The 17,580-nt window shown below is 57.4% G+C and overlaps 1 protein-coding gene across 6 annotated transcripts in view; it reads left to right on the top strand.

Annotated features, from left to right (window-relative positions):
* Window positions 1-4,822: 4,822 nt before the first annotated feature.
* Window positions 4,823-17,580, top strand: part of PHRF1 (PHD and ring finger domains 1) — a 35,855-nt gene continuing 23,097 nt past the window's right edge. For 2 of the 6 annotated variants that reach the window (XM_010331189.3, XM_039470686.2), the window contains exons 1-4: window positions 5,196-8,244; window positions 9,258-9,373; window positions 10,662-10,781; window positions 14,175-14,380. In XM_010331189.3, the coding sequence (XP_010329491.2) occupies window positions 8,108-8,244; window positions 9,258-9,373; window positions 10,662-10,781; window positions 14,175-14,380 (579 nt within the window). In that variant the 5' untranslated portion in view covers window positions 5,196-8,107. Of the gene's footprint in view, window positions 4,848-4,976; window positions 5,126-5,195; window positions 8,245-9,257; window positions 9,374-10,661; window positions 10,782-14,174; window positions 14,381-17,580 lie in introns of those variants that run through there. The other 4 variants (XM_074401891.1, XM_039470687.2, XM_010331190.3 and 1 more) reach the window with 4 other exon arrangements.

Below are 17,580 nucleotides of genomic sequence, written 5' to 3'. Positions count from 1 at the left end.
GAAACCCCATCTCTACTAAAAATACAAAAAAAAAAAAAAAATTAGCCAGCCATGGTGGTATGGGCTTGTAATCCCAAATACTTGGGAGGCTAAGGCAGGAGAATCACTTGAACCTGGGAGTTTGGCAGTGAGCTGAGATCACGCCACTACAGTGCAACCTAGGCAATGGAGCAAGACTCTGGTTAAAAAAAAGTGTTGAGGAGAAAATAAAGAGAAAAAAGAAACAGACGGAGGCCATAGGAAGCCACAGCCAAGGAATGCCTGGAGCCCACGAAACTGGTAGAGGAAGGACCTCCCCAGATCCTCAACAGGGAGTGTGACCCTGCCAGCCTGGGTCTCAGACCTCTGGCTTCCAGACTGAGAGAATGCATTTCTGTTGTCCAAGGCCCGCAGTTTGTGGCCGTTTGGTATGGCAGCCCCGGGACACACAGACACCTGCCTTCCCTAGATGGAGATGCAGCCCTGCCTGTCCCTCCCCCGGAGTTTTGACTCCTTTGTTCTCACTCCACCCACCTCCTTCAGCTACCCTTGCCCCCCCACACCCACCTCCCCCAGGCATCCACCTGGATCTAGGGCTCCCTGCTGCTGGGGGTGGGATGGGTTTCAGCATGGGTGATGACTGTTCAGTGACCACGGGGTGTGTGTCGGGGGGCGGGCTGGGCCCTCTGGGAGAAGCTGACCTGGGCTGGACAGCAGCAATGGAGCTCCCAGCCCAGCTCCACCCCCATGCACCCCAGGAGCAGCACACATGCCATACGGGTGTCCAGGAGCAGCACATGGCAGCATCAACCAGGAATCCAGCCTGAGCCTCTGAGCGCAGCTCTGTGTGAGGCTGTGTGGGCCGGATGCATGTGTGTGCACAATGGCACTAGCAGGTGACTGGGGTGGCCCGTCAGTGTGCAGTGGAGGTGATGGTACTGACGCGGGGGGTCGGGGGGCTGCATACAGAGGCATCTGCCTGCCTGCTGCTGTGTGAGGCATCTGAGTGTGTGTGAGCAGGTAAGGAGTTGTTTTGTGTCAGGTGTGTGTGTCGGGGGATCACCAGGTTGGAGGTAATAGCTACGTGCCCGTGCTCTCAAGAAGAACCACCCATGCTAGTCTGGCTCTGGGCAGCTGTGTGGGGACACTTCTTATGCCTGAGCCTGAGCGCTGCCTGGCATAGCTGGGTGGGTTGTGCACTGACCAATGGTGCTCACTGAGGACACGTTCTTTATGTTTCCCTGTGGATGTGTGCGTTTATTTTATTTAATTTTTTTTAGAGATGAGGGTTTCACCTTGTTGGTCAGTCTGGTGTTGAATTTCTGACTTCAGGTGATCCACCTGCCTCGGCCTCCCAAAGTGCTGGGATTACGGGCGTGAGCCACTGCACCTGGCCATGTGTGTTTATTTTTAAATTTATGTATTTATTTATTTTTGAGACAGAGTCTCTCTGCAGCCCAGGCCGGAATGCAGTGACGCCATCTTGGCTCACTGCAACCTCCGCCTCCCAGGTCTTGGTTCAAGCAATTCTCCTGCCTCAGCCTCCGGAGTAGCTGGGATTACAGGCACGCGCCACCATGCCCAGCTAATTTTTGTATTTTTAGTAGAGACGGGGTTTCACCGTGTTGACCAGGATGGTCTCGATCTCTTGACCTCGTGATCCACCCACCTCGGCCTCCCAAAGTGCTGGGATTACAGGCGGCGTGAGCCACCGCGCCCAGCAATTTTTGGTTTTTTTTTTTTTTTTTTTTTTTTGAGACAGAGTTTCACTCTTGTTACCCAGGCTGGAGTGCCATTGCGCTATCTCGGCTCACCGCAACCTCCGCCTCCTGGGTTCAGGCAATTCTCCTGCCTCAGCCTCCTGAGTAGCTGGGATTACAGGCACGCACCACCATGCCCAGCTAATTTTTTTTTTGTATTTTTAGTAGAGACGGGGTTTCACCATGTTGACCAGGATGGTCTCAGTCTCTTGACCTTGTAATCCACCCGCCTCAGCCTCTCAAAGTGCTGGGATTACAGGTGTGAGCCACCGCGCCCGGCGCTCAATTTTTGGTATTTTTAGTAGAGACAAGATTTCACCGTGTTGGCCAGGATGGTCTCAATCTCCTGACCCTGTGATCTGCCCACCTTGGCCTCCCAAAGTGCTGGGATTACAGGTGTGAACCACCACACCCAGCCTTTATCATCATTTTTTAGACAGAGTCTTGCGTTGTTACCCAGGCTGGAGTGCACTGATGCTTTCTCACCTCACTGCAACCTCTGGCTCCTCGGTTCAAATGATTCTCCTGCCTCAGCCTTCTGAGTAACTAGAATTACAGGGGTGGACCACCATGCCCAGCTAATCTTTGTGTTTTTTTTTGAGACAGTCTCACTTTGTTTCCCAGGCTGGAGTGTACTGGCACAATCTTGGCTCACTGTAACCTCTGCCTCCCGGTTCAAGGGATTCTCCTGCCTCAGCCTCCCAAGTAGCTGGGATTGCAGGCACCAGCCACCACACCCGGCTCATTTTGTATTTTTAGTTAGGGTTTCACTGTGTTGGCCAAGTTGGTCTCAAACTCCTGACCTCAGGTGATCCTCCTGCCTTGGCCTCCAAAAGTGCTGGGATTACAGGTGTGAGCCACTGTGTCTGGCTTATTATTTTTGAGACAGGGTCTCTGTCACCCAGGCTGCAGTCCAGTGGTGTCATCATGGTTCACTGCAGCCTCAACCTCCCTTGCGCTCAAGCAATCCTCCCACCTCAGCCTCCTGAGTAGCTGGGACTACGGGTGTGCACTATCATGTCAGGCTTTTTTCCAATTTCTTGTAGAGAGGAATTTCTCACCACGTTGCCCAGGTTGGAACTCCTAGACTCAAGTGATCCTCCCGCTGTGGCCTCCCAGACTGCTGGGATAACGTGTGTGCCGCGGTGCCTGGCCTGGGTGATGTGTTTATTTTGACAATTACCAGCAGCCCCCCAGGCAGCCTGTTCTCTTTCCCAGGAGCCTTAGCGTGTGTCTGTGGGTGCCCCTTTATCTTGGTGGCCTGCAGGCAGGCATGCAGCACATGCAGACGTAGGGGAGGCGCCTGGTGCAGGGAAGAGGGAGGTCCCTCAGCCCATTGACCACACGGGACCCCACCTGAGTACCCATCTCACCCTCAAAATGACCTAACAGGTATGATCACCAGCTTTCCTCTTTCACGGCCAAGGACATGGAGGCACACAGAGGCTGAGAAACTGAGACTGAAGCATGTGGCCTGGGTGACCATCGTGACACCCAGCCCCTTCTGGCCCCACCCTTCTGGCCCACCGGGAGTAGATGGCGCCAGAGCCCTCCCTAGTCTCTCCCGCACCATCCACTCCTCTTTCTTCAGGGGCATTTTCAGAGACCAGCAGTGCCTATTACTTCTCCCATTGCAAACAACACCCCCTCTTGCCCTTCTCCTTCTCAGTTACCTCCACCTTTCTCTTCCCCTTTGCATTAAATCGACTTGAAAGAGAAGTTGGTGTTCACAGCCCCTGCACACACTCTGCTCACTTCAAACTCCAGCCCCAGCGCTGCCGTCCCACGGTGAGCTGACCCACCCTGCTGCACCCAGGCTCCCTCCCGCAAGATGTGTGTGCACGCCCTCCGGGGCCTCCAGAAGCCCGTCTCGTGGCTTTTCCTTCGGCCCCCACCCCTAGCACCCCTGTGGTCCTTCCCGGACTCCTCTGAAGATTCCAAACCTCTTCAGGTTCAGGCACTGGTCCCCAGCCATCCCCCACATGCGATCCCCACATTTTCATCTTCATCCAGCGCAGCCTCTGCCCACTCCATCTCCGGCACCCCCCATTCCCTCGGGGGGACTAAAGGGGCACCCGCGGACACGCACGCTGAGGCTCCTGGGAAGCCGTGGTCAGCTTGGAGCCCCCGACCTCCATCCGCCGCTGCTCCTCGGGGGCTGCTGGTAGTCGTCCCGATAAACACGGGCACCCACGATGGGACGTGAAGGAACCTCCCCAGCCCCGCCAGCCCGCCTCCGGCCTCCGCCGTCTCTCCGATCTCTCCGGCGTCGGTTCTGCAGCTTTTGCTTCGCCGCCTCATTCCTTCAAGTCCTCAGCAAACCCCGGCAGCTCCGCCTTCAGCACCCACCCGGAGCGCGCACATCCCGCACCCGCGCGGACCCACCCGGGCCCCGCACGGGGACCCCGCGGGCCGCTCCGGACGCGTCTCCAGCGCTCCCCGCAGCGGCCAGGGGGTCCCGCGAGCCCGTGCCTGCTCGGGACCCCCGGAGCCTCCCCGGGGACGCCGCACCCACGCGGTCCCGCGTCCCGGGGCCACCCGGCGCCAAATCCACACGGGACCGCCCGGCACGGCCGCGTCCGCCAGCGCGCACGTTTCGCGGCGCCTGCTGCGGGACACGCGGACGCGGGGCTGGGCGGGAAGAGCGGGCTCTCGGAAGGCTCCGGCAGGGTCCGGTGAGAGGAGCGCGACGCTCGCCGCGGGGGACCCCACGGCGCCACCCCCCGGGCGCTCCCGCCGCGCGCAGGGCGGGGCTCCGAGCTGATGGGGCGTGGGGCGGGGCGGGGCTGCGAGCGGTGGGGCGGGGCTGCGAGCGGTGGGGCGGGGCTGCGGGCGCGAGGAAGGCTGCGTCTGCGGGCGTGGGGGCGGGGCGGGCTGTGGGCGCGGAGAGGGGCGGGGCTGCGGGCGTGGAGGTGGAGCTTGGCGTACAGGAAGTAGCGCCCATTCGCTCTGGGCGGTGGGCGGAGATCCGGGCGGTACCAATTGCCCCAGCCGCGGGGGGACGGCCTGGACCAGCCCACGGTCGGCGGTCAGTGCGAGCTGTCCCAGGACACTGGTCTCCCCGGGCGGCAGTCCTGCATTAAACAGTGTTTCCAAAGTGGAAGGGAGGTATTTTAAACGCCTCGAGATCCCCGGCTGCGAGGGGCGGCACCTTCCTCACTTCAGTCGTTTCTTTCCCGCTCTGGTCCCAGTGGTTCCGGTCAAGGGGCGGGGCGGAGGGGCCCGGAAGAGGCGCCGTGCACTTCCGGGTCGAAGACCGCTCGGCGGCAGCGGCGGCGGCGGCGGCGGTGGCGGAGGCGGCTGTGGTGGCGGCCGGGCCTAGTAGCGAGTCTTGGTCGGGCGGCGGCGGCGAGCGCGGGAGCGGCCGCGGGGCGGGAGGTTTCCGGGTACGTGCGGCGGCCGCGCTGGCCCTGGGCCCCTGCTCCTCCGGGTCGCGGGCCGCTTGTGGCCGCCGCGCGCTTTGTCTGCGGCCTGCACCGCGGGGCGAGGCCTGCGCCGCGCTGGCCGCGGGCCGGGAGGGCGGGTGCGCGCGCGCCCCGGGAGGCCCGGAGGAGACTGGGAGGCCCGTGGCCTGCGGGCGGACGTCCGGCGCTTGCAGAGACGTGGTGGGCTCGCCCCGCGGCGCCCACGCCCGTGCCCCCTGCGAGTCCGCCCTGCCGCGTTGGGAGAGCGGTGCCTACGCTGCTGGCGTTCCCGCTCCTGCTCGCGGCCGCTTCCGTGGGCCTCGGGCCCTGTCCGCGCGTCCGCAGGCCTGTGTGGCCGGCGGGCTTCCCGTCCCGTAACTTGTCGCGCTCAGGGCAGCCTCTCGGGAGTCGACGTCGTTCCCGTGTGACAGATGAGCGGGGCGCAGCCCGGAAAGGCCGAGTAACCGGCCGGCGCCGCGCCGCCGGGAGGGCCAGAGCCGGCGGCCGTGGGTCCGCGCCAGCCCGGACTCCGATCGCGCTCTTCGTAGCTAGGCTTGTGTTCCACCTGCGTCGGAGTTCGTGCGCTTTACGGGTTTCGACAGCAGCGGCACGGCAGTCGTTGGCCCAGGGGTCACTGGACAGGCTTCGAGGCTGCGGGAGGTTTGACCTCGGGCTTGGCGTGCTTGACCCCTCTCCCGGAACACTCGGCTTTCCTTAGGGGGAGAACGTGAACCCCTCTCGGCCCCGTGGGCACCGCACGCCTGGCTTTGGTCCTCAGCAGCGCTGCGGCGTGGGGTTCGCCTCAGGCTCGCGGAGACCTGAATGCGTCCACGTGCCTGGCTTTTTGACTTCCGTTGTAGTTTACAGTTTTGAGGTCTCCTAACTGATACAGCCAATGGTGAATAAGAGAAAAAAAAAGTCGGTCTGCATTGAGATGTTGGACTTCGCTGCAGGCTTCTTCTGAGCCTGGGATAGGCACGCAGGTTCTGGGACTGGCGTGGTGGCAGCCACCACGGACACCAGAGGCCCTTTTCATTCCTTAGCAACAGTCAGGACTGCCAGTGCATTGGTTCCCCGGAATTTGAAAAGAGAGAGAACTGTCCTTTCCAGTGTCTCTTTCCCCCTTTAATCTCCCAAATTTGAAGGCTAAGCAGGAGAGCCACAGTGGCCCCTCCACCCAGAGCTCTGCTAGCCCTGGCCAAGTGGTCAGCACCTGGGAAGGGCAGTGGGCTTTTCTGCAGAAAAGCGGCCTGGGACATGGCAGAGGTGGGTGTGGTGAAGGTAAGATGTGTTTGGACCGAGGCTGCTAGTGCAGCCATAAGTCCGGAAGCTGAGGGCTCCCATTAACGCAGTGTCTTGACTGCACGATTCCTGGTGGCCCCAGAACGTCTTGTACCTGGCGCCTGTGCTGGAGGGTGCCTGCAGAGGTGCCCTGGATTCCTTTCTCTTTGGCAGAATAGCCTCTGGTTACTGCTGTGTGATACTCCAGGGAGGGATGTCGTTCAGTGTCGCGTGACCTGACCTTCCCACTGCCATGGCGGAGGTGTGTAGAGGCCGTGGAGGCCTCCCTCGCCAGCTGTGGTCAAGTACGAGGGGCTCAGGACTTAGCCCTACAGGTGCGCACGCTCGCAGAGTTCAGCTTTAGTCCTGAGCTGGTATTTCTGGCCAGCTCCCATGTGCCAAACCCCACACAACCTCTCTGATCTCTTCTGGCAGGCCTTGCCATTACTTGCCACCTACCTAATCCTTGGAGGTGACCGTCAATCTCAGTGCATCAGGGGAGAAGCCGGGAGTTACATGTTCACATCCTACTGTTCACTGCAGCCTCCACCTCCTGGGCTGAAGTGGTCTTTGTACGTCAGACTCCGAGTAGCTGGGATTACATACAGGTGGTCTCCACCATGCCCAGCTGAATTTTAAAATTTTTTGTAGAGGCAGAGTTTTGCCATGTTGCCCAGGCTGGTCTCATAACTTGTAGGTCCAAGTGATCCACCTGCCTCAGCCTCCCAAAGTGCTGGGATTACAGGTGTGAGCCACCACGCGCAGCTGATTAACATTTTCAGCTTTGTGTGTGAAAGTGAGGATTTGCACTTGGGGCAGTTGGACCCTGGACGACCCCCGCCCCAGCTCTGCTCTCATCTCCTAGGTCGTCTCGGCGTTTGCAGTGTTCCTGGTAGATGCGTGTGAGAGAATCTGCCTCTCTCTTGGATGTATTTCTCCAGGGCAGGGACTGCATTCGCCTTGTGCTGCGCATAGTAGGGGCAGGGTAGGTGTTGGAGCAGGTGCCTGGAAGGACGTGGGGTCCATAGTGTGGTGGTCACAGCTATTGCCAGGGAGTTATGGTCCTCTTATCTGGGAGCTGTGGCCACTGCTAGGTCTCAGTGCACCCCATGGAGGGGGGTCACCCTCCTGGATGGGCCGTGGCTCTTCCGTCTCTGAATGGGAGAGGGGTCACTCTCCAGGATGGGCTGTGGCTCTTGTGTGTCTCTCAGAGCCAGTGTCTCTGGGACTCGGGTGTGGAACGGGCAGGGAGTCTCTACAGAGTTGCTGGGTCCGTCAAGCAGCAAGGGTGCAGACTCACTTGAGCGGGGATCGTGGACAGTTGTCTCGACCTTAGGGCAGCAGGTAGAAGAAAGGTTAATTGCCAGTTTGGCAAAACCACTTCTACAATCACTGTTTCCAGGGGGTAGTAACATATGGGAGTTGACAGTTTGATCACACTGACGATCCTATTTTAAAAAGCGTTGTCGTAGAATCCAGGGTTTTTCGCTCCTGCCATCCTGGCCCCTGAGCCTTAGCCCCATCAAGGGATCGTTCTCCCGGAGTGTCTAGACAGCAGTGGCAGTGACAGCCCCTTTCCCTCCTTGCTGTGCTACGTGTGTGCGGCCCGCGGTGGTGGCGGGAGCTCCGATTCCAGGCGGCCTTGAACTCCAGGGCCCCTGGCACTTCCTGGTCTCTGGTACGATGCTGTTTCCTCTGGTGGATGGAGCTTGGACCTGGTGGGAAACAGAGTACCTCAGGACTGGCTTTGCTGCCATGCTGGATTCCTGGCTCACTCTCCTAGGAGAGGCCTTTGCTCCAAGTGTCGCCTGGGAAACGAGGTGAATAGCACTGACGAGAAATGAAACACTTGCACGCATCTCATTCCTTATCTGGGACCAAAGTTTGAGTCCCTGGTGTAGAAGGAGGAGCGTGTCCAGCTGGATTTCCCCAGGCTTTTGTACGGGGTCCTGTATGGCTTCACAGTGACCTTGCAGAGTGGGAAGGGCGGGGGTTGTTGCTGATGACACAGGGCCTCGGCAGCCCAAGGGCGGGCCTGGCCTCCGTGCCTTCTGCCTCCTCAGCTTTGGGTACCACTGGGGACTCAGCAGCACCCTGGTGGGTGGGGTTGGGGTACGCTCAGAGGAGCCTCAGGGCCTCCCAACAGTGGCTAGCCTTGGCAGGGAGAGCAGCCTTGTGCCACCGAGGCCCCTCTGGTGCTCAGCCCTCAGCTGATAAAGCCCGGCTGTGCCTCAGCTCAGGATGAGGCCGTTTCATACATATATGATGATGTGATTCCTCAGAACTGTTGAAGTTGAGTGATCAGTGGCTTTTTTTTTTTATTATTAATTAAAAACAAACTTTTTTTTTTGACTGTGTACAGCAGCTCACACCTGTAATCCCACAACTTTGGGAGGCTGAGGTGGGAGGATCTTCGGAGCCCAGGAGGTTGAGGCTGTAGTGAGCTATGGTCATCCCATCGTACTGCAGCTTGGGTGACCCAAGGAGACCCTGTCCCCCCCAAAAATTGAGGTGAAGTCTTACTGTGTTGCCCAGGCCGGACTTAAGCGCCTGGGCTCAAGGGATCCTCCTGGCTCAGACTCCTGAGTAGCTGGGCGTGCAGGTGCGCCCTGTGCCCAGCTGGGATCTGGCTTTGCAGGCAGCCCTGTGAATGTGAGTCATGTGCAGGGCTTAGTGGTGGATGTTGCTCTGTGTGTTAGGTCTTAGGGCTCAGCCTTCGTGTGTCGTGGCAGTGGTCATGTCCCCGGGATGTGGCGCGCAGGGAGAGGGTGTCACTCTTCAGAGGGCTCTTTACAACCTGGAACAGTTTGGAAGTTCCCTGGCTTTCTTTCAGAGCTCAGCTCCAATGTGCAGCAATGGATGACGACAGCCTGGATGAGCTTGTGGCCCGGAGCCCCGGACCAGATGGACGCCCACAGGTCGGCCCCGTGGACCTGGCCAGCGACTTTGGTGAGCTGCCCGGCGCCGGGCAGGGGCGTCCCCAGGAGGAGCAGGGTGCCGGGTGTTTCAGTTGCTGGCTTCCCTTTGGAGGTCTTCAGTCTCTCAAAAAATTATCCTTTGATTTTAAATTGTGGAAGTAGTATATTCTTTTGTCTTTTTTTTTTTTTTTTTTGGTGATTCTTTTTTTTTTTTTTTTTTTTTTGAGACAGAGTTTCGCTCTTGTTACCCAGGCTGGAGTGCAATGGCGCGATCTCGGCTCACCGCAACCTCCGCCTCCTGGGTTCAGGCAATTCTCCTGCCTCAGCCTCCTGAGTAGCTGGGATTACAGGCACGCGCCACCATGCCCAGCTAATTTTTTGTATTTTTAGTAGAGACGGGGTTTCACTGTGTTGACCAGGATGGTCTTGATCTTTTGACCTCGTGATCCACCCGCCTCGGCCTCCCAAAGTGCTGGGATTACAGGCTTGAGCCACCGCGCCCGGCCATCTTTTGTCTTATTTTTAACGCAAACAACGCAAATATTGAATGAAAGGATGTTGCTGGTTTGGCGCAGTGGCTCACGCCTGTAATCCCAGCACTTTGGGAGGCTGAGGTGGGTGGATCACGAGGTCAGGAGTTCAAGACCAGCCTGGCCAACATAGTGAAACCTCATCTCTACTAAAAATACGAAAAAATTAGCCAGGTGTTGTGGTGGGCCCCTGTAGTCCCACCTACTCGGGAGGTTGAGTCAGAAGAATCACTTGAACCCGGGATGTGGAGGTTGCAGTGAGCTGAGATCGCACCACTGCACCTCAACCCAGGTGATGGTGTGAGACTCTGTCTCAAAAAAAAAAAGGCTGGGTGCAGTGGCTCACGCCTGTAATCCCAGCACTTTGGGAGGCCGAGGTGGATGGATCACTTGAGGCCAGGAGTTTGAAACCAGCTTGGCCATCATGGTGAAACCCTGTCCCTACTAAAAATACAAAAAATTAGGTAGGCACGGTGGTGTGTGCCTGTAATCCTAGCTACTTGGGGGTCTGTGGCAGGAGAATCACTTCAACCCAGGAAGCAGAGGTTGCGGGGAGCTGAGGTCGTGGCACCGCACTCCAGCCTGGGAGACAGAGGGAGACGCTGTCTCAGGAAAGACAAAGCAAGGGTGTTGCTTCTCCCTGCATCTGCCCCACCTTGCCCACCCTGGGCAGCCATCAGCTGCTCGGCAGGTGCTCCTGAGGACTCTGTGCCTGTGCAAAGCAACCCTGCCGTCTGCTGTGCGGTCTTGACGCCGCCCCTGCGGCCTGTGTCTCACCCTGGTGTCTAGCAGAAAGCAGCGAAGGCAGCAGTGGGGACTCTGGGGACGACAGCGACAGCGAGCGTGGAGATGGCGCAGACGAAGAAGGCGAGGGGCCGTCTGAGGAGGAAGACCTGGAAGGCGGATCTGGTGAGACGACCGGTATTCACGCCGGCTCCCGTGTTTCCTCTTGTCGTGATGGGGACAGCTGGCCACGTCCCCGCAGTCACCTGCAGTGAGGCCCCGTTCGCCTTCGGTGGTGGTGATGGCTCACTCTCTTCGTAGTCCTTTCTTTTTGAGCTAGGGTCTTGCTCTGTTGCCCAGGCAGGAGTGCGGCAGTGCCGTCTCAGCTCACTGCAACCTCTGCCTCTTGGGTTCAAGGGATTCTCCTGGCTCAGCCTCCTGAGTAGCTGGGATTACAGGTGTGTACTCCGAAACCTGGCTAATTTTTGTATTTTTAGTAGAGATGGAGTTTCACCACGTTGGCCAGGCTGGTCTCGAACTCCTGACCTCAAGTGAGCCACCACATCCAGCCTGTAGTCCTTCATTTTGATGTTCAGTTTGACAACATAAGAGATCTCTTCTCTGTTGAGGGCAAAAAAACCAGCATGTCCAGGAACACCGAACAGCATGAGCCGCAGTGTTTTTAGGGAGAAGGTAGCCAGCCTGGAGTTTCCCGTGGAAGGAGCAGTAAGGTCTGGGAACTGCCTTCCCCCCACAGCCCCGCAGAGACCTGCGGTCACCAGAGAGGCACTGGATGGGGTTAGTGTGAACCAGCGTTTGTGCGGCCCGGGGCCTCCTGTAGTTCCTTCTCTCATTCGACCAGAACTCCTGATAGAACTGTCAGATGCATGTGATTTTATTAAGGAATTCAGGGCGGGCACGGTGGCTCACGGTTGTAATCGCAGCACTTTGGGACAGTGAAGTGGGCAGATCGCTTGAGCTCAGGAGTTCTAGACCAGTCTGGACAACATAGTGAGACCCCATCTGTACAAAAAATACATACATTAGCTGGGCACGGTGGTGTGCGCCTGTAATCCCTGCTACTCAGGAGGCTGAGGTAGGAGGATCGTTTGAGCCCAGGAAGTTGAGCCTGTTTCAAGCCGTGATCGCGCCTCTGTGCTCCAGCCTGGGTGATGGAGCGAGACGCTGTCTCAGCCAAAACAAAGGGGGCACACGTTTGTGCACTGGCGGCACCGCCTTCTCTGTCAGCTGTTGCCACCTCCAAGGTGCACTGCCTGTGAGGCCCCCAGGGAAGTGGCCCTGCCCCGGCCCAGCTCAGAACTTTGCCTTCCCACCAGTTCCCTTCTGACCTCACTCTCGGGCTGGAACATCCACAGTCCTAAAGTGGCTGCTGTGATCTTTGTGACAGCCCTGTGGTGACCGGTGTTAGAACGCTCTGGAAAGGAGCCCTCGTGTGAGGTGTGTTCACGAGGGAACGGCGCCGACAGCCTGAGCAGCGTGTGGGCTGCGCGTCCCTCCCGAGCTCAGTGTCGAGCTCTGCACGTGCTCTTGCAGGTCTGCTGGGTGTGCAGGTCCCGAGGGGCTCCCCTGCTTATGTCAGCATTGGAATCGGGCTCCTGTTCATCTGCGGCAGGTCTCACACGGCCTCCAGCATCGCCAGGGCTAAAAGCACGGGCGGTCAGGGCTGCCAGGTGACTTGCTGTCCTTGCCTTGAGATCCAGAGGGCTCCTCGGATGCCAGAGACTCTGGGCTGGGGCCTGGAGTGAGGGCAGCGGGAGCCTCAGCAGGGCCCTACCGTGTCTGCTCACCTTCGAGTAGCAGCAGCTGGAGGATAGGGTCGTAGATGCCGACAGCTGTGGATGTCCAAGGAATGGGCAGGCTCCATAGACCTGGGGTGGGGAGAGGCTTCTGGAGAACGTGAGCTGCCACCTGAGCTGCAGGAGGCGGTGGCTGGGCGGTGGTGGCGGGGAGGCCATGGCTGGGGCTGTGAAGAGACAGAAGGTCTACAGAGACCTGGAGCCCCTGAGGGCTGAGCGCCCCAAAGGAAGGGGACGGGAAGGCACTGGAGAGGTGTTGGTGCACCGGTGTGTGCAGAACCTTAGTGAACACTTCTCTTTATTCCCCTTTTTTTAAAAAAATTTATTTTGAGATGGCGTTTTGCTTATTTCCCAGGCTGGAGTGCAGTGGTGCAATCTCAGCTCACTGCAACCTCCGCCTCCCGGGTTCAAGTGATTCTCCTGCCCCACCCTCTCGAGTAACTGGGATTATAGGCACCTGCCACCATGCCCAGCTAATTTTTGTATTTTTAGTAGAGATGGGGTTTCAACATGTTGGCCAGGCTGGTCCTGAACTCCTCACCTCATAATTCACCTGCCTTGGCCTCCCAAAGTGCTGGGATTCCAGGTGTGAGCCACCACACCCGGCAGGACCATTCTTTACACAAGAAGCAGCAGCCAGCGTGTCCCTAACTGGTGGGAAACACAGTGTTGAGGAGGGAGATACTCCACGGGCAGGGCCTGTGTCCCTGGGGCCTGGGACCTGGGACCTTTCTGTTCTCATTGCTTTTCCCACGCTGGTGTTTGCTGCTGGAAATCACTTGTCCCACTGCTGTTTCCACCTTTAGGTCGTAGCCCTTCAACCCTTACCATGGAGGATGGGGACTGAGAGAATTCTTATCTGCTGCCTCCCTCGAGGCTCTCCCTCCTCCCAGCCTCTTCAGCAGTTTAAATTCCTGTTCCGAGCGTGCCTCTCCCCCCGGCGGATGACAGCAGGGTCCTGGGAGGGATGTCCCAGTGCTGGCACAGTCCTGCCCACACACGTGGAACCAGGAGAGTCTCAGGGCTGAGTGGGAAAGTGCTGCCCGCAGCGAGTCTGCTCCTCTTGCCCGTGTGAACTTGTGTTCAGTTTAGTCAGTGTTGTTCCTGCGTAGTTCGGTAGGAAGAAAACACAAATGCAAATGTACCTGTGGGCTCTGCTGTGTTGAACTCAGAGCGTCTCCCTCTCCCTGCTGGCCAAGCCCCAGCCTCAGAACCACTCAGAATTGGCCAGAACAGTTGTGGTCAGTGGCCACAGGGAAGAGGAGTGGGCGACCTGGGAAGGAGGGCACATCTGCAGGCAGATGGTTCGTCACCCTGATGCTTCGAGAAGGAGGTGTTGGAAATGGGGGCTGCTGCACTGAGGGGCTTGCCAGGAGGCTCAGAAATTAATCTGACCATCTCTGGGACAGGGCCCCGGGGCTGCCTCTCGAGGTCTGTCTCAGCCCCAGGCTCAGCTTGGAGGTGCTGGTCTGGCACTCAGGACGCTCAGCTTCCTGCCCCTTGGGGTTGGGCTCCTGGAGTTGTGGATGTGCTGAATGTGGACATGGAGCTGGGTGGCCGGCTGTGTGCGCACAGGGAGGTGGGCTCTGCACTGCAGACCTGGCGTCCTGAGCACAGCTGGGGCCCGCTTACCTGGCGTCCTGAGTGCAGCCTGACGTGCTTACCTGGTGTCCCGAGCTCAGCCAGGCCTGCTCGCCTCTGGTGCTGCCATTCACACTGCCAGTCCTGCTTGCAGCAGCTGAAACACTTCCTCTCTCTCTAGGTTCCGAGGATTCCGAAGATGATGTGGAGACATTGCTGGAAGTAGCCGGTACTCAGGAGAAACTGGAGGCCGCTGGCTCTTTTAATTCTGATGATGACGCAGAGAGCTGCCCCATCTGTCTCAACGCGTTCAGAGACCAGGCCGTGGGGACGCCGGAGAGCTGTGCCCACTACTTCTGCCTGGACTGCATCGTTGAGTGGTCCAAGGTGAGTTCGCCTCTGGCTGGCTGCTTCTCCGTGTTTACAGACGGCCCGGCCATGGTCGGCCTCTTGCGACGTTCCAGCTCTCCCCTCTGTGGCTGGCACTGGGGCTGCAGGATTGAGTCTGGCTTGGCCTTTGCTTGGTGAGCACTGTGGCTCTTGGAGGCGTGGGTGAACTCACCGTGAGGCATTTGTAGTGCCCTGGTATTGGACAGGAGAAAGAAGGACCATGGTCTCCTGGGACCAGCTGCAGAAACTGTGGATGAGGGAGGGGCCGTCTAGGCCTGCGAGCCGGAGCACGTGAGCACGTGTGTGATGCTGCTCGGGAAGGGCCAGCTAGACCCTCAACCCGGAGCACGTGTGCAGGTGTGCGGTGCTGCTCAGACAGTGCTCCTCTCAGTTGATAAAACAGTACGATTCAGCACTCATTCACAATAACCAGCATCGAAAGGGACTGTCCTTAAAACAGGTGAAGAGAGTTGACTGAAAATTCAGGGTATTTTATATATATATGTGTGTGTGTGTGTATGTATAATTTTTTTTTTGAGACGGAGTTTCACTCTTGTTACCCAGGCTGGAGTGCAATGGCGCGATCTCGGCTCACCACAACCTCCGCCTCCTGGGTTCAGGCAGTTCTCCTGCCTCAGCCTCCTGAGTAGCTGGGATTACAGGCACGCGCCACCATGCCCAGCTAATGTTTTGTATTTTTAGTAGAGACAGGGTTTCACCATGTTGACCAGGATGGTCTTGATCTCTTGACCTCATGATCTGCCTACCTCGGCCTCCCAAAGTGCTGGGATTACAGGCCTGAACCACCGTGCCCGGCCTTGAGCGTATTTTATATTAAAATGAACCTTTAGAAGCAACCAGTTCCCTCTCCCTTCTAAATATTTTATTGTAAAAAATGTCAGAAAAACAGAGCGCAAAGTCCGAGGATGAGTGATGAGCCCCCCACCCCTGTCCTCGGGGCTCAGCTCCCTCCCTGCTCTCCTCAGCTCTCCTCATGACCGTGACGTCACCCAGGATGTTTGGTGACTGGGGCCTCCTGCTCTTTCCCCGTGGAGCTGAAAACCCTGTCAGCTTACTTTGAAGCAGGACCCAGCAGACATGGTCGTGCTGCTGAGGGCGGCAGGCTGTGACGTGCCCCAGAGTCTGGCTCTGGGGCTACTTCTTGCTGTTTTGCTGTGGTGGGTCCGCAGCCTACAGTAGATTCGGGCTTCAGCTTTTCTTCTGGCAAGTGAAGCATTCATTTAAATTGAGGAACAGGTTACAGTGTTTGCTGTGTATCTTCTGTGTGGCATTTATTAGATAAGGATTGGGCAGAAGATGCCATTTGCAAATAAGTGTGTCAGTATAGAAACTTTATAAATGGGGCCGGGCAGGTGACTCACACCTGTGATCCCAGCACTTTGGTAGGCTGAGGTGGGCGGATCAGGAAGTCAAGAGATCGAGACCAGCCTGGCCAACATGGTGAAACCCCATCTCTACTAAAAATACAAAAATTAGCTGGGCGTGGTGGTACGAACCTGTAGTCCCAGCTACTCGGGAGGCTGAGGCAGGAGAATCACTTGAACTCCGGAGGTGGAGGTTGCCGTGAGCCAAGATCACACCATGGCATTCCAGCCTGGCAACAGAGGGAGACTTCATCTTAAAAAAAAAAAAAAAAAAAAAAAAGCCGGGCGCAGTGGCTCAAGCCTGTAATCCCAGCACTTTGGGAGGCCGAGGCGGGTGGATCACGAGGTCAAGAGATCGAGACCATCCTGGTCAACATGGTGAAACCCCGTCTCTACTAAAAATACAAAAAATTAGCTGGGCGTGGTGGCGCGTGCCTGTAATCCCAGCTACTAAGGAGGCTGAGGCAGGAGAATTGCCTGAACCCAGGAGGCGGAGGTTGCGGTGAGCCGAGATCGCGCCATTGCACTCCAGCCTGGGTAACAAGAGCGAAACTCCGTCTCAAAAAAAAAAAAAAAAAAAAAAAGAAATCTTAACAAATGAACTGTTAGAATGCTGTTTAGCAAGATTGGTGGATACAAGATTAGTAAAGATGAAAAGTTGTGTTTAAAAATAAATCATAAAAAGATGTGTAAGACATTTAAAGAGCTTTTCTTTTTTTTTTTTTTTTTTTTTTTTTTTTCGAGATGGAGTCTCGCTTTGTTGCCCAGGCTGGGGTTCAGTGGCATAATCTTGGCTCACTGCAACCTCCGCCTCCTGGGTTCAAGCCATTCTCCTGCCTCAGCCTCCCGAGTAGCTGGGACCACAGGTGCGTGCCACCACACCTGGCTGATTTTTGTATTTTTTGTAGAGATGGGGGTTTCCCCATATTGGCCAGGCTGGTCTCGAACTCCTGACCTTGTGATCCACTCGCCTCAGCCTCCCTCATTTAAAGAGCTTTTCTAACACAGCTGTGATTAGACGAAGCAAGGCCCCTTTCGAGAGGCCTTACTCTGTAGAGACAGCAAGCAGTAGGGATGTCGATTCCGTCCATTTCAGCAGGAGTTCACAGCACTTGATATGTTACCAAATGCACACACGAGAACAGGAAGGCACCAAGAATTGCCAGTATCACTTTGAAAAGGGAGAAATTGCCTGCTGGATATTGTGGTTTATAAAACTACAATGATTGAAATGGAATCGGTCCAGGAATGAAAACCTGGCCTAGGGAGTTTGGCAGGGGCCCTGAAAGAGATCTGGGCACACTCAGTGGGAGACAGGCAGTACCTGTGAGGCAGAGGAGGCTGGGAGCTGCTCACAGCACACACACGATGCTGGATGGAGTCGAGATCTTGAATTAGAAAGCAAAACCCTGAGACTTGGACAAGAAAGCCCTGGCAGCTCTATGATGAGAAAAGGGAAGGATTTCCTAAGCAGTCTGAGAGTGTCTGCAAGCTGGCGGTGAGCGCGCGGGGCTCAGCAGCAGGGCTCCTCCGGAGACCCCGGTCCCACTGCAGGAGATGCCCCGCATGCCCCTTGAGCAGACTCCAGAGGTGGGGGTGTCACAGAACCCCGGTCCCACTGCAGGAGATGGTGCTGCATGCCCCTTGAGTAGGTGGGAGGATGGCCCCCCCCAACTCCAGAGGTTGGGGGTATCATAGAAACCCAGTTCCACCGTGTGGGACACCGTCACACACCCCTCAGGTGGGGAAGATGGCACCCCAGACTCCAGAGGTGGGGGTGTCACATGCACAACCAGAAAGGCACGTGTATCC

The sequence above is a fragment of the Saimiri boliviensis genome, chromosome 6, assembly GCF_048565385.1.
Source record: "Saimiri boliviensis isolate mSaiBol1 chromosome 6, mSaiBol1.pri, whole genome shotgun sequence".
Classification (NCBI taxonomy): domain Eukaryota; kingdom Metazoa; phylum Chordata; class Mammalia; order Primates; family Cebidae; genus Saimiri; species Saimiri boliviensis.
The sequence above is the reverse complement of the archived record's forward strand: the minus strand, read 5'-3'. Positions and strand labels throughout refer to the sequence as shown.